Below are 14845 nucleotides of genomic sequence, written 5' to 3'. Positions count from 1 at the left end.
TAGTTCAGTGGGAGGGTCTAAGCAAATTAGAGGGTCTGCAAGGGAGCTCAGTGCTTACTGGTCGTGCCCCCTCATCTCCTTGAGGAACATGCGTGTCCCCATACTGGTGTTGGCTATTGCTTTGTCTCTTCCAGGGCATCTCAGCACCTTTGCTTCAAGTAGTCTGGGCTCGAATCATATTGGATGAAGCTCATAACGTGAAGAACCCTCGAGTCCAGACATCCATTGCTGTGTGTAAGCTACAAGCTCAAGCCCGGTGGGCTGTCACGGGAACCCCTATTCAGAACAACCTGTTGGATATGTATTCACTATTGAAGTGAGTGACCTCTTGGGGGTCATTAATGTGAACCCCATCCCTAGCCTGCAACCCTTCGTCATTATTTCACGTGTAGTGTGTGTGTCCAGGTTGTCTTGTGTAGCAGGTAGCAAGCTTTAAAGGGAAAGGATGGGTACGCATGAGAAAGTATTGTCAATTCGCAGGCTGATACCAGTATTTTATATTTATGTAAAAGTACAGAGCAGCTTGAGCTACCGTTCTTCAGTCTAGTGACTGTTTTAGGCTACTTTGCTTTAAAATACTTGGAGTAAGGGCAGGATTGCAAACAGAAAAGAATGCCGATTTCAAAATGCTTATCTTTTCAAATGTGCCCATAAAAGGCTTTGGCATTTCTTTGCTAACACTGATGCTTTAGCAATAAATTCTAGCCGTGTATGTCCTGTGGTGACTGTTTGCAGTGTGCATGTCGAATGCACATCTTTACAATGTCCTCCTGATTGGCATGTGTCCGTTTGGCCTTAGACATTGCTATGGAATTCATTTTCAGGTGGGATGGGGTGGCAGGGGTAGCAGTTCTGGTTTGTTTTCATTGTGCCTTACTTTGAACACCAATTCCATCTTCTCCCTGCTCTTCCTGGCTCTACAAAAGGTTTCTCCGCTGTTCCCCGTTTGATGAGTTCAGTCTTTGGAAGAGTCAGGTTGACAATGGTTCAGTGAAAGGAGGAGAACGGTTAAGCATTTTAACCAGGAGCCTTTTGCTAAGGAGAACAAAAGACCAACTGGACTCCACCGGTAAACCTTTGGTAAACAGATTTCTGCCTATCCCCAGTGAGGCCAGGGAAGGAAGGTGACCAGGACCTCAGGTAGACCAGCTTTGTGTCAGGAGCCTGTCCCTTCTAAGGAGACCGTCCTTAGAGCAGTCCCCGATGCTGTGTTGGCACAGTCCTTTCCAGGGAAGGGAGCTGCTGTCCAGAGGTTGGCATGAGAGGGCCAGTGTGCTAGGCGTCTGCTCTGAAGATTCCGTTGGCTTACAGAGCTTCCTCCTCCCATTGCAGGTGCCGCTGCCCCAGCGTAGATTTCAGCTGCACCGTTTAAAGCTTTCTGAGGACGAACGGGATGTTTATGACGTCTTTCTTGCAAGGTCCAGGTGGGTGCCGTAAAGAAGCACTTTCTCTGGTGCTTTGGTTTTCCCTTTCTTGGCTTAGGGAGAAGTCTGGACTTAGGTTTCCTTCAGTTTCATGTATGATCCTAACATGTTACATCTTTATATTCCAGAAAGCCTCCAAGCTCTGCATTTTTTCTTACTGCCTTTTCTCCTCCCTCCCTTCTCCTTGATTTTTCTCTGTCTCTCATACACACTGAAGGCAGATTCTTGACCCGACTTTTAATTGGCTTGTTTACATAGAAATCAAGCTGCAGAATCTTCGCTCTTTTGGGGCTGTTTTGGATAATGACTCTCTTTGACCTTTAACCTACCACCCAGCATCTCACTGGAGCTCAAATCAAAAGCAGCTTTGTAATCTTTGTTATTGTTTGTTCTCTGCACTTTCTCCAGAACTCTTGTCATTCCCGGAGTCTCCGTTTGCTCCCTTCTGCGTGGTACTTTCCGTTTCCAAGAATGGTTTTTGTCTTCTTATACTTTATACTTACTACCAATTTCAAAAGTTTTGTTTTAGAAATAATGATAATAATCGATTATTGCTTTGTCTGTGGCTCCTGCTTGCTGTGAGCTGAGTGAGCATTGTTTAACCAGTGCATCCTATAACCTGCCCAGACCCTGCTCCAATTTAAGTAGCAGCCGCTGTAAGCAGTCTGGCTTTAGTGACCGTAATATGTGTATTTCCTTTCTTGTTCTGAGATAGGTCAGCTCTGCAGTCCTATCTAAAGAGACATGAAGGAAGAGGCAGCCACCCTGGAAGAAGCCCTGATAATCCATTCAGTAGAGGTAAGCCAGGGACATTCAAACATGTAGCCACTGAAAGGGGACTACTAGCCGTTAAAATAGCAGAAACAGCTTATGGGCCCCAGGTACCAGAGAGACTACTACATGTTAGCAAAGCTCATTAAGCCGGAAGAAAGTACACTGACATTAAAACGTAAGGACTTCTTTCTCTTTTTTAAATCTGCATTATTTAAAATATAGGCAAGGCGACAGAAAACCCCAGTACTTCATCTGACTCGATAAGCGTATGTCACAGAGCTGTTAAGGCTCAGCTGATGAAGGTGCTGGGCACCAGGCCCGACAACCCGAGTTCAATCCCTGGGGCCCATGTAGTGGAAGGAGGGTGGAGCTGAGTCCTTGGGGTTGTCTTCTAACCTCCACGTGCATACCATGGCGCATATAGCACCCCAAAAACTTTTTCTTTAAAAAGTATCACAGCTAAATTATTGAATCTCAGATCAAAAACAGGCTAACCAGCCTCACTCAGTTCCCAATTCTTCCAAGATTTCCCTATTTTAAATCCTGCCCTGTCTCTCTTGGAAGTGGCGCAGGAGTTTGAGTCCAGTGTGCCCCAGTGCTCCACTCCAGCAGACTCACTGAGACCCAGCACCGTGCACGTCCTGTCCCAGCTTCTGCGACTCCGCCAGTGCTGCTGCCACCTCTCTCTGCTGAAGTCGGTGAGAGAACACACGCTGGTCCGTGGTTTCCAACTTAGGGGTCATCAGTAAATACAGATGTTTACATTATGGCTCATAACAGTAGAAAATTTCAGTTTTGAAGTAGCAATGAAAATAATTTTATGATTGGGGTCACCACAACGTGAGGCACTATATTAAAGGTCACAGTATGAGGACAGTTGAGAACCACTGCTCCAGTCTGCTGTCACCTCTGGAGTCCTCCATAACCGGGGCCCGGGCTCTCAAGTGAAGGAAAACGCTGATCTGCAGGACTTTAATGGGTTGAGAAGAGACTCATTTCTTATACTTTATATAAATGTTTGTTAATTCTCATGATTTTCATGGCAACAGATTTACTTTTTTTTTTTAATCATTTTTTGTTTGTTTGTTTTAGGAACACACTGTTTTAGACCAGGGAGTGACGTTGTGTTAAGGAATCCATTTTTGAGTGCTTTGGTGTCTCAGAATGTCATAAGCCTATGTGGTGACTGTTGGTCAGTCCCGAGGCTTATGAAAACTCAAGCACAAACCAGAAGGGAGCTTTATTTACTCTAGACAGAAGCGTATCTAGAATCCTCACTATGGCATTACTCCTTTGACTGTCAGCTGCAGTAACTATGAAAGCAGAATGACTATGTAACCTGGCTGACAGCTTGTTGAAACCCTTCAGGGTCATGCTTCAGGCAAGGCCTTTTCCATAGTATCAGAGATAAAAAAGATATATTGCTCTTGAGTGTTAGAAATCAGCTGGAAAGAAAGCTGCTACCTTCTGTCCCATTCCCACCCCTCTCTCTGTTCTTCCAAGGCCCTGGACCCGACAGAACTGGAGAGTGAAGGCCTCAGCCTGTCCCTGGAAGAGCAGCTCAGCGCTCTGACCCTGTCCCAAGTCGAGGTCTCAGAGCCGTCAGCCATCGTGTGTCTTAATGGCGCATCCTTCAAGGTGGAGCTTTTTGACAACACACGAAGGAGCACCAAGGTACGTTCGTCACCTCTGTGCTTTCCAGAAAGATGGAATTACCTTTCTTGCCTGTGTTGGAGTAGCTCACTTGCGCACGTGGGAAGAGCAGGTGAGAGCGAAGTGAGGCCTCTCGGCTTCTAGAGCCCGCTCTGGGCTTTAGGCTGCACTTGTCAGAGAACTCTAAAGCCTTCCTTCACGGTGGGCTTTCGGAGAGTGATTTGGGACAGCTCTCATCAAGGAAGAGTCTCTGTCACAGAATACTGGGAAGGGCTGCTACTTTATGCTAGGAGCGGGGGGCTGAATGAGCAGTTTGTGTAGGGAAAGCTTGGAAGGCAAACTGCAGAGACATGGCCCTGGAGACTATAGCGTGCCAGCGACAGTGGCACCGACTTGTTGGATGGCTTCCATCTGGGAGTCTTGTTCTCTCAGAGTGCCGACTTGGTTAGTCATTCAGCTCTAGTTCATAAAAGATTTTTAGGGCTAAAGGGCTTTATTACATGAAGACAAAGCTGTGCTGCAACCAGAGGCCTGCCTCTCTGTTGGCTGACAGTGTGTTTTATTAGCCCGCTACCTAAAGTAGGGCTGCTTTCTCCACGTACCCTAAAGTAGGGCTTGCTTTTCTCTGTTCCAACCTTAAGCTCCTTTCCCAACTTCAGCCACTCTTACCAAAGCTTTTCTAAAGATGTGAACTAGAAAGGAAGTCACTGATGAAACAGAATCATACCAAAAGAGAAATGCTGCCTCTTAACTAAAATCTAAAATGTTTTGTTTGTTTGTTTGCATGTGTTATTTTTGTGTGCATTCCTTGTCAGTTGTAGCAATCAGAGGATAGCCTGTGGGAGCTAGATCTCTCTCTCTCTCTCTCTCTCTCTCTCTCTCTCTCTCTCTCTCTCTCTCTCTGTTCTCTCTCTCTCTCTCGCTCTTTTTTTTAATTAGGTGAGGCCCAGGGATTGAACTTAAGTTGTCAGGCATGGCAGCAAGCACCCTTACCTGCTGAGGCATCTTGCTTTCCCTTAGCTAAAATTTTAGAACATGGACCTAGGTATTTACCATAAATAACTGAAGAATAGTAAGAGCTCTCAATGTGACCAGATTGTATATTCTGGCATCATTAGAGTTAGCTGCTATGGCCTTGCCTGTACTCAGCTTCTTAACGCGAGCCCATTGGTAGATTCTAATCGTGTTGGGCTTCGTGTGGGCAGGAAGCAGCACAAAGGCAGCAGAGCTCTTGTGTTTTCTTCTGTGTCTTTTAGCTAGAGCCTTCCCTCTTCCAGCCATGTTCTAGAGGCCAACAACACAAGAGTGGGCCAGATGTGTGGTGTTCAGCTCCTCAGAGCAGCTGATGAACTGGGGGCAAATGATGATGGCTAAGCAATGACTGTGATGTGTGATCAGAACCAGGACAGTAGAGACAAAAGCGGAACATATGTGGTAGACACCTGACCCACGCTTAAGTTGGGGAGGCTTTCAAAAGGTGACACCCACATACCCAAACAAGCCCTGAACAGTGACAGTACCAAATAGACATACTAATGTGGCAGAGAGGTCTCGCAGGGTCCTGTCCCAGCACAGAACGATAGGCAGCCAAGGGCAGCTGCTGAGAGATGGAGCAGTCTCTCCCAGCGATGCGGCCCCTACTTAGTTATCCAGTCCTGTTGTGAGTCAGCCCTGTCATGAGTACTGCATGAGCTGGGACCTTGGTGGATTAGGACCCCAGGTGGGAGACAAATACACCATGCAGACAGAGCTGGAGGGTAGAGTTTACTGAGATAAAGAGAATGGGGGAAGAAAGAGAGAACGGGAGACAGAGATGCAGAGAGAGAGAAGAGAAAGAAAAGGGAGAGACAGGGAAAGAAAGCTGCCTCCTTAGAGAAATAAATGGCAGAAAGAAAGAGCGGGAATAGATGAAGCTTGTCTCTTAAAGGGACCTTTTGTGCCTGCGTATAGACTAGGACCCTGGACTGACCAAGGTACTGCCTGGGTGCATCCTGCTAGATGACAGGGCAGGCCAGCGTAATGCCTGAATCCTACCAAGCCCTAAAATCATATACACAAGCTCTACTAAATGGACCACATAGGTTACACTGGTATATTTATGTGTGTGTATAACAATAATAACTAAAAAGAGGCCATCAGTTTGAGAGGGAGTTGGGGAATGCATGGGAAAGGTTGAGGGGAGGTGATGTAATTATATTTTAACTAAAGTCAGAAAAAGGAAATTTTTTTATACAAAAAAAAATGACATTTAGGCTGGCATGGAAAATGATATTCTGAAATAGAGGAACCAGGTATGGCCTATTGAGTAAAGAATTGCAGTTTGATTGACATATCCTTTGAGGAGGGCTTAGTGAAGAATGAGCAGAGGTCAGAGAAGATGGACCCGGCAGGTCAGAGGGGGCTTGGGCTTTATCCTCAGTGGGAAGTCATGGAGAGGAGGGCAGCCTGCTTACATTTAGAAATAGCTTCTGTCCGCAGCCTAGTGATGGACAGCCAGGCCAGAAGCACAGAAGCCGCCCAGGAAAGTGCCTCTAATTCAGGAGAGAAGAGACAGAAGTGAATGGCTTAAACTGCAGTGTTGTGTGACCTTTCCCAGGTGTCTTCTCTGCTGGCAGAACTGGAGGCAATCCAAAAAGGCCCAGGGCTCCAAAAGAGGTGAGCGCCATTTCACTAAGAATACAAGGAAGGCTTAAGTTTGTGATGCTCTCGAGTCTTAGCTTAAGTCATGCCTTGCAGAAATCACTGAGGTTATGGTATGAATTCCTGTAATTTCTATCTGAAATATTGTGATGTGCATTGATTGAGGCTTACCGCACCCCTGAGGATCGGGGTAAGGTAGGAATCTGAAAGAGTAAAGGAACAGAAGCGTGGGAGGGGGAGCAGGAAGCCAGAGCTCGGACATCCAACAGGGAGGAGCATAGTGGGCAGCTACTGAGCTGCGTACGCTGGGCTTACAGTCAAGTGGGTTCATGTGTCATTTGCTGTGCCTTCACATGTATATTTTACACACACAGATGCATCTGTATTACATGATTGCATGTACATGTATGAAGTAGTTCTCTATGAAAATTTAAAGCTCTGGTTAAGACATGCTTGGGGTGAGCAACCTAGCAGCTGTTCTGGTGGCCACAGAACAAGTAGCTCGTGGCCCTTTTCTGCAGGACAACAGGTTTTTGGATGAGCACTCGGGCCCCAAACAGAAGTCAGCTGGAGGCATCTTCACTTTAGCCCAGGCAGTCCTGTTCTTCTGACTAACACCAAGTGAGAGTGGAGCTCAGAAATAGATGGAAGGATTCTGACCTTACAGTGTGACCTTAAATGTGTGCCCATGTTAGCTCATGCCACTACCATGAAAGGTCTCACAGGAGACACTTAGAAAGCGGACAGATTGTATGGCTCTGGAAGCTTTAGTTACTAGTAGATGCTCCCGTTGGCTTATGCTGTTGGTGACGGAGCAAATGGCATTACCAGGGGCACACGTCAGAACAAGTAGTCGCATGTCAATCAGGAAGCAGGGAGGAAGAGGTGAGTTCTGCAGTCCGCTTAGAGGACTGCCTCCCTAGGCTCCACCTCGTAACCATTCCCAGTACCCCAGCACTGCCACCCGGGACCAAGCCTTTACACGCAGGTCTTTGGGAAACAAGCCCAGCATGACCTTGCCCGTTAACAACAGGGATTCTCCTCGTGTGCCTTTTGGAACTAACCTTGAGACTAGTGGTGTTACAGCCTGCAGAGGAGACTGCATAGTCTTGGTGGCTTGTGTTTTCTTCCCCTAGTGTTATTGTCTCTCAGTGGACCAGCATGCTGCAAGTGGTAGCTCTGCACCTCAAGAAGCACAGACTGACTTACGCCACTATTGACGGCTCCGTCAACCCCAAACAGAGAATGGACCTGGTGGAGGCATTCAACCACTCCCAGGAGCCTCAGGTATGAACTAGGCCCCACAGGCCCGTACAGTTGGTCTCGGTTATAAAGCAGCGTAATGTAGCAACTCAACTTCAAAAATATTGTCTTGATCCTTCCAGATGTTTATCATTTATTAGACATTTACTGGGGTCCTCACTAGAGTACTCTAAAAGGAATAACCTACGAGGACTAAACTGAAGAGTCAGCAGGCCTGGTTGTGATCAGGGGAATCTCTGTAGAGGAGGAAGCCTTGGCGGGTCTGTGGGCTTTTGATTGAGATGCAGAACAGGGCTGTGTAACAGGTATTCAAGAAGCACTAGTCGAGAGGAAGGAAGGAAGGGTGACTTAGTGTGTGTGGGGGGGCATGGTCTTAAGACTAGTCACAGTTTGGTTAATGCAAAGTTGACCCCCCCCCCCCAAGGAACTGAATTATAGTGTCCATGTTTTTTGGCAGACTGCTTTGTGAGGTCGACTCTCTGTGGGAATGTGAGCATTTTTTCAAAGATGAATGTAAGAAATAGCATCTTAGCGCACGCCTTTAATCCCAGCACTGGGGAGGCAGAGGCCAGCAGATCTTTGTGAGTTCAAGGACAGCTTGGTCTGCAGGGGCTACTTCCAGGACAGGCTCCAAAGCTACAGAGAAACTCTTTCTGTCTCAAAAAGACCAAAAAAAAAAGGAAAGAAATGGCATCTTAATGTTTGAAAACATCACACAGGGGGAATTGAAAAGAACGTGTTTCTTGTGTTTTGATCTTCTTGAGCTAGAGATGGAAAGACGCTAGTTAGCTCTTTCAGTCCCTACAAATACCTGGCGTAGAGGGAAGGGGCTGCTTTTGGTTTGTGTTTTTGGAGGTTTCATAGTGCATGGTTGGTCAACCTCCAAAGAAAGTTCCCAATGTCCTGAAGATGAGTAGTACCAATCCCATAAAATTCCACCGCCTCTGGTCTAGCACCATTATGGGGACCAAGCCTTTGGCACCTGGCTTTTGGAGCACTGAAGACCCAGCCGATGGCAGATGATTATAAGACCAAGTGTGTGGAAGTTGATAGAGTGTTTCCTTCTGCAGGTCATGCTAATCTCCCTCTTGGCTGGCGGTGTGGGACTCAATCTGACCGGAGGGAACCACCTCTTCCTCTTGGACATGCACTGGTAACCAGGGTTTTCCTTGAGTTGCTCTTCCTGCTATGCTGTCTGACCTCATAGGTTATGTGTCCTTTTAGGGAGTCGTAGACACATTCTATATAGCCGTCTAAGTGACCTGTAAGGCCTGCTGGGGCATTTCATAACTACTTCCAAGTAGTTCATGAATTTTATTGTTCACTAACTTCTTATAAAATCTAACATCTTTTTTTCCCATAAAAATGAGGAACACAGGAAAAAATAAGAAACCGGATATGGTGGCACATGCCATTAGTTCCAGCACTTGGGGAGGCAGAGACTGGTGGATCTCTGTGAGTTCAAGGCCATCCTGGTCTACAGAACAAGTTTCAGTTCCAGGACAGCCAGGGCTACACAGAGAAACCTTGATTTACAAAACAAGAGAGGAGCACAGGTTTTTCTCATGACTAAGAGCTACATTGCTCAGTTTGATGTCCCTAGAATATTATTTTCCAGACATAGTTGAGGAGCCAAGGAAGTCTCAACTTTTGTTACACCAGAAAGAAGAAGAGGGGTTTTCTAACTGATAGAAATACTTATGTCCAGCCTTGGGCTTCACTGTGTGTGGTGCCAGCGCCTTGGTGCGTGCTCTGCTTGGCACAAGACAAACGAAATCATGTGTTGCTAAGTGGACTCACATTGCCAGTTTTTGACTTTCTACTTATGCAGACCAGGTTGCTGTGGCGGGCTTTGTTTTTGTTCTGTAGTGCTGGGAACTGAGCCCGGGGCCTTGCACATACTGATCCCAGCTCACTTTTCACTTTGAGATAGAGTGGGGTTTCACTAGTTGTGCAAACTTGCCTTGAACTTGGTCTGTAGTCCAGGCAGGCCTGGTATTTATGCTCTTCTGCCTTAGTGTAGCTCCGATTTCAGGCCTACACCTTCATACTTTCTTCCAGGCGCTGCTGTTTCTGGGATATGTCTAATTCTCCACTCAGCCTCAAGCGATGCTGTTCTGTGGAGAATGTATGTAGGTTTACTTGGGCTTTTCACATACACAGAAGTGAGAAAAACATGCTAGGAATGACACCAGTTTTGAGATGGAGAGACAGTACTCAGATTCTAAAGAGGAAGGATGAGGTCCAGTTAGAGTTGATAATGAGAATCTATAAGGCGGAGAACAAGTTCTCCCTCTTTAGTTGATGTCACTGAACACTAAAGTTGAAAGAAATATTTGGGAATATTAACCCGCTCTTGTTTCCAAGTAGGTTCTGAAGTGTTGAGGGTGTTGTTAGCTCTGTCTGTGGTCATCAGCTGGTAAAGACTGGATAGGAGTCCTGTTCACATCCGTCTCTTACAGGGACTGACCCATGTCAGTGCTAAGAACATTGGAAGCCTGTTCCCAGTTCCTCAGCAGAGGGTAACTTTTAGGTCAGTTCCTTCTAGAATGGCGTTGACAGACTTCTGTAAGCATTTCAGCTTCTCGAGGCACATAGTTTTCTGTTGCATATTTGTTGTTTTTTGAGACGGGTTTCTCTTTGTAGCCCTGGCTGTTCTGGAACTTGCTCTGTAGAGCAGGCTGGCCCCAAACTCAGAGATTTTCCTGCCTCTGTCTCCTTAGTGCTGCGGTTAAAGGTGTGCACCCCCACCTCTCAGTTCTATTGCATATTCATGTTGTCTTCTTAATCCCCTTTGAAAACGTAATGACTATTGTTAGCTAAAGAAGCGTACAGAAATGGACTGTGATTTGGCCTTGGCGGTAGTTTGTCAGCCCTGTGTGCAATATTGGTGTTTCTGAGTTACACCTCTCTAACAGGAACCCCTCACTTGAAGACCAAGCATGTGACCGAATCTACAGAGTAGGACAGGAGAAAGATGTCGTCATACACAGGTAAGCAGAGGCACCAGGCCCTTCTCAGCGTCTTCCTTTGTGAAAGCCTTCTCTGGGGAGTATTTTCATAGACTAGGAAGTATGGCAACCCCTGCACTAATGATGTTCTGCGGGCACACCTCAGGGACACTGGTCAGGAAGGGAAGAAGCAATCTGAGGTAATCTTGTTGGTCAGGCCCAAAAAGGAAGCAAGTATGGTGACAAGCCACAGCTCACCAAGGAGGCAGCTGTGGAGGGATTGCTCCTGCCCACCCCTGCCCCTTGTCATTTTTACCTTTCAGTGTGGCATAGTCTCAGTCATACAGAAAGCTTGTGTGTGTGTGTGTGTGTGTGTGTGTGAGAGAGAGAGAGAGAGAGAGAGAGGGGGGGGGTGGTCAACATTAGAATGTTAACGTCAGTGTAATACTAAAGCCTGATCAATCCATATTCGGTTTCATCTCTCCCAATGCTGTCCTTCCCACATCCTGTGTAGCATTTGGTTATCGTGACTTTGTATGCTTTAATCAGGCACAATGCTCCCCTCTCTGATTTTGACATTGCCTTTGAAGGCACACACAGCCTGTTTGCAGAGCGCTCCTCTTTGGGGCCCACATGGCTTTGGGAACATCAGAGCGCGCCCCACTGCTGCAGTCCACTCTCATGGCCCTTCTTTTGGTTTCTTTGCATGAGGGGTCTAGTGAAGAGTTCAGAGGTCACAGTCAGTGCTGCCTGCCTCCACCCTTCCTCAGTCTTATATGAGGTGCCTTTCACCCATTTCATATGAGTTGTCCCTGTTGAGGGTCACTAGTGACCTCCAAAATTTGCCACATGCAGTGAATATTAATTTTCCTGTCTTATTCTCATTCCATATTTTCCTCCACTAAGTCTAAAATCTGTATTTTTAGTTCCACTGTCTTCCAAACTTCCAACCTGGGTATCCAGATCCCTCGAGCCATCTGAACCTAAGCAGGCAGGCACTCATCTGTCTGCATTCATCCTGTGCGTTCAGACACCAAAGTGAATGCTACAAGTATAATTACACCCTCCAGGATAAAAATGCCAGTCTGAAATGTTTGCGTCCTGCTGCCTCAGGACAGACATTTGCATTATCTGCATGGATGGTGCTTGTTTATCTAGCCGTACAGCCAGAAACTAAACTCCTTCCTGTCCCTCTTCCCATGCCCAGGCCTTCAGTTATATTTTCTAAACTGCTAACCATCCTTTCTTTCCCACCCTCACCACCCGCTCCCTATGCAGCTCGCTGGTTCCTGTCCTCTGCATTGCCAGCAGAGGGCTCTTTTAACTGATGTCTGTTGAGACACGGCACACCTTCAATGGCTCGCTTCCTGTACGTTTACTCTCAGTGTCTTGGTGTGATGGGGATAATTGAGGACCTGGCCTAGAGCTCTTGAACTTTTGCTACCAGCAGACTTGCCTGGAGAGTATGCTCTTTAACTAAACATACCGTGTTCTGAAGCTCAGCCACAGTTTGCCCCTGTTCTCATTCCCTGGGATGCTGTGCCTATGCCACCATGTCATCTAGCAAACCCCTGGTCATCCTGCATGCCACACATTAAGAGTTAACTCCAATGGAGCTTTTCTTGACTGACCTACACAGATTGCCTTTCGTACCCTGGACACATCGCCACTGTACCACTTCCTCTGTCTTATTATTTTTATTATTATTATTGGATGTTCATATCTTTGTTTTCTCCTACAAAGGAAAAAAAACCTACACCCTTTTTTGTCACTTCTCATAGGACATGGTGTATGTATATATAAATTCATACTTAGTGGGCACTTGAATGAGGCCTGGCTATGGTATGGACTAGCTAAGAAATTAGACACTGCACTTAAACACACACACACACACACTTGTCAGGATCTTGACCTTTGAGGCCCGTCTGACCTTGTCAAAATAGTGTTTGAGTGAAACCAGGCCTCTACATTTTAGATAGAAATGCAGAGACCCTCACTTCAGAAAGTTAGTCTGAGGCGCATCGCTTTAAATGGACACACTTGAAGGTGCTTGGATTCTCGGCTCTCACCAAGTGCCAGGAAATCATCTCCTTTACAGCTAAAGGAGAGAGAACTCCGAATGTGTGCGTGGGTTCGCCGCTTGGACTCAGGTCTGTTATCATCTGTTCTTAGGTTCGTCTGTGAGGACACAGTGGAAGAGAAGATCTTACAGCTCCAAGAAAAAAAGAAAGATTTGGCCAAACAAGTCCTATCGGGATCTGGAGCATCTGTCACCAAGCTCACACTGGCTGACCTCAAGATCCTCTTTGGCATCTAGCTCCCTCTGCTGGTGCTGCTATGCACTAGGCTCTGGGTGGAGCTTTTTCATGGTCCTGGAGCCTTAGATCTCATTTTACCTAAACTGAGGCATATTCCTATGCCAGAGATCGAGGGGGAGGCCACCATGTTAAGCTGGTTAGTCCATCATGTTTATCACTCTGCTTGTTTAACGTGTGCTATAGAAACCAGTTGGTTATTTCAGATTTGAGCCTAGCATGTTGGCATATGCCTATAATCCCAGCCCTTGTGAAGCAAGCGGATGGAGAGTTCCAGGCCAGCCTGAGTTAGAGACTCTCAAAGCACAGAAGTGCTGTGGAAGCCAATCCTAGTCAATATTTCCAGCACTCAAGAGGCTGTGGCAGGATTGTGAGTTCGAGGCCAGCTTATGCTACAGGGTAAATTCCAGGCCTACCTGGGCTACAGAGTGAGACCAAGTCTCTAAAAAAACCAAACCAAACCCATGAAAGCTTTGGCGTTAGCTGGTCTGGGAAGATAAGTCTGGAAGAACTGTACGAACGCGTTGGTAAAGCTCAACAGGTCATCACAGGCCTGGTGACAAGTGCTTATAATCCCAGCACTTTGGAGGCAAAGGCAAGCAGCTCTTGAGTCTGAGGTTCTTTGGCAGCCTTAATTACATGGTGAGACCCTGTCTGTCAAACAGCCCCAGAGCCCTGTGTTGCCATCTCAGCTGATAGGAGACCTGATCTTCATTACCTTCTCTATGTAGGCTCTGTGCTGTCTTCTTGCTGGCAGGCTTCTCCTCATAAGCCTCTCTGTGAGCAGGAAAGAGGGAAGAGCCTGCAGCCAGTCATCTCCTCGGGCTTGGGGTCAGGATATTTTGCACATAAACAGATGCTGAGTATTTATCATGTATCATCTAGCCTCTGTCATTTAGCCTGTGCGTCATTGTTTCATTTAGGAGTCTATCAACATCAGTGTGACTGTCACCCAGGGCCATCGCTGAATCATTTAGTATTTGTTCCCGTTGGTATCAGGATTTCTATCATGTAGTATTTGTATTATTTAATGTTGATATCAACTTATGTTACCGCTAGCATTTACTATTGTATTATTTGGTTTATACCATTCTACCACATTGTATGATCATGGGTATCATCTAATAAATGTGTTCAACAATGTCACAGAGGTAATGCTGTGTCCCCAAGCCATCTTTTCTCAGAGCATCCAGAGACTGCCTGCTGTAGGTGGGAGCCACATTACTGAGTAGTAGTGGGGTGGACACTGAATGCCCACTTCAAGCACCGCTGAGACAGAGTCCTAGCCTTCAAACTTCCGAGTCTTTATTTGGAGAATACAGAGATTCTAAGCTATATTCAAAGCCCATCAGCAAATGCCTCTAAGTAGACTTTTCCTGGTATCTTAGAGACTTCCCTTCATTTCTCCTGTTCTGATGGCAAGCCAGCAAAGCTTCCGAATTGCCTGAGGTAGGTAAGTGTTCCTACCAAAATGAGATGCTAGTGATGTCTGTGGGTGCAGGAAATGTGGAACCACCTGATGGAACGGGGTTCGCCAATGGTGTTCTTAAATCCTAGTTAACTCTGTAAGTGGCCTTCTGGTGTCCACTTCAGCTTTAGGTTCATTTACTTTGTTGTTCTGTGGTCTGGGGGGGCTGAATCTAGGGGTCCTAGCTACTGAGAACTCTTATTGCTAGGCTACTTTCTCAGCCCATTTTGTTTGTTTTTAAATGTTTATATTTTGGGCACTGACAGTCAAGTCCAGGCTTCAAGCATACTAGGCAAGCACTGTTATCACTGGGCTGTGCCTCAGTCTGTATGTTCATTTTAGTTTATATGAATCAAG

At 46.4% G+C, this 14845-nt stretch overlaps 1 protein-coding gene across 4 annotated transcripts in view; it reads left to right on the top strand.

The window, feature by feature from the left end:
• Ttf2 (transcription termination factor 2) overlaps nt 1-14168 on the top strand; it is a 32129-nt gene extending 17961 nt beyond the window's left edge. For 3 of the 4 annotated variants that reach the window (XM_050157524.1, XM_050157523.1, XM_050157522.1), the window contains 11 exons: nt 135-316; nt 927-1080; nt 1333-1424; nt 2140-2222; nt 2763-2896; nt 3702-3872; nt 6448-6506; nt 7628-7778; nt 8825-8907; nt 10673-10747; nt 12878-14168. In XM_050157524.1, coding sequence (XP_050013481.1) covers nt 135-316; nt 927-1080; nt 1333-1424; nt 2140-2222; nt 2763-2896; nt 3702-3872; nt 6448-6506; nt 7628-7778; nt 8825-8907; nt 10673-10747; nt 12878-13022 — 1329 coding nt within the window. In that variant the 3' untranslated portion in view covers nt 13023-14168. The remainder of the gene's footprint in view (nt 1-134; nt 317-926; nt 1081-1332; nt 1425-2139; nt 2223-2762; nt 2897-3701; nt 3873-6447; nt 6507-7627; nt 7779-8824; nt 8908-10672; nt 10748-12877) is intronic. The other variant, XR_007594500.1, reaches the window with a different exon arrangement.
• The last annotated feature ends 677 nt before the right edge of the window (nt 14169-14845 follow it).

This window comes from Alexandromys fortis, unplaced genomic scaffold (assembly GCF_014885135.2).
Source record: "Alexandromys fortis isolate MF-2015 unplaced genomic scaffold, M_Fortis_MF-2015_v1.1 scaffold_78, whole genome shotgun sequence".
NCBI lineage: Eukaryota > Metazoa > Chordata > Mammalia > Rodentia > Cricetidae > Alexandromys > Alexandromys fortis.
This window is presented reverse-complemented; position numbering and strand designations above follow the sequence as displayed.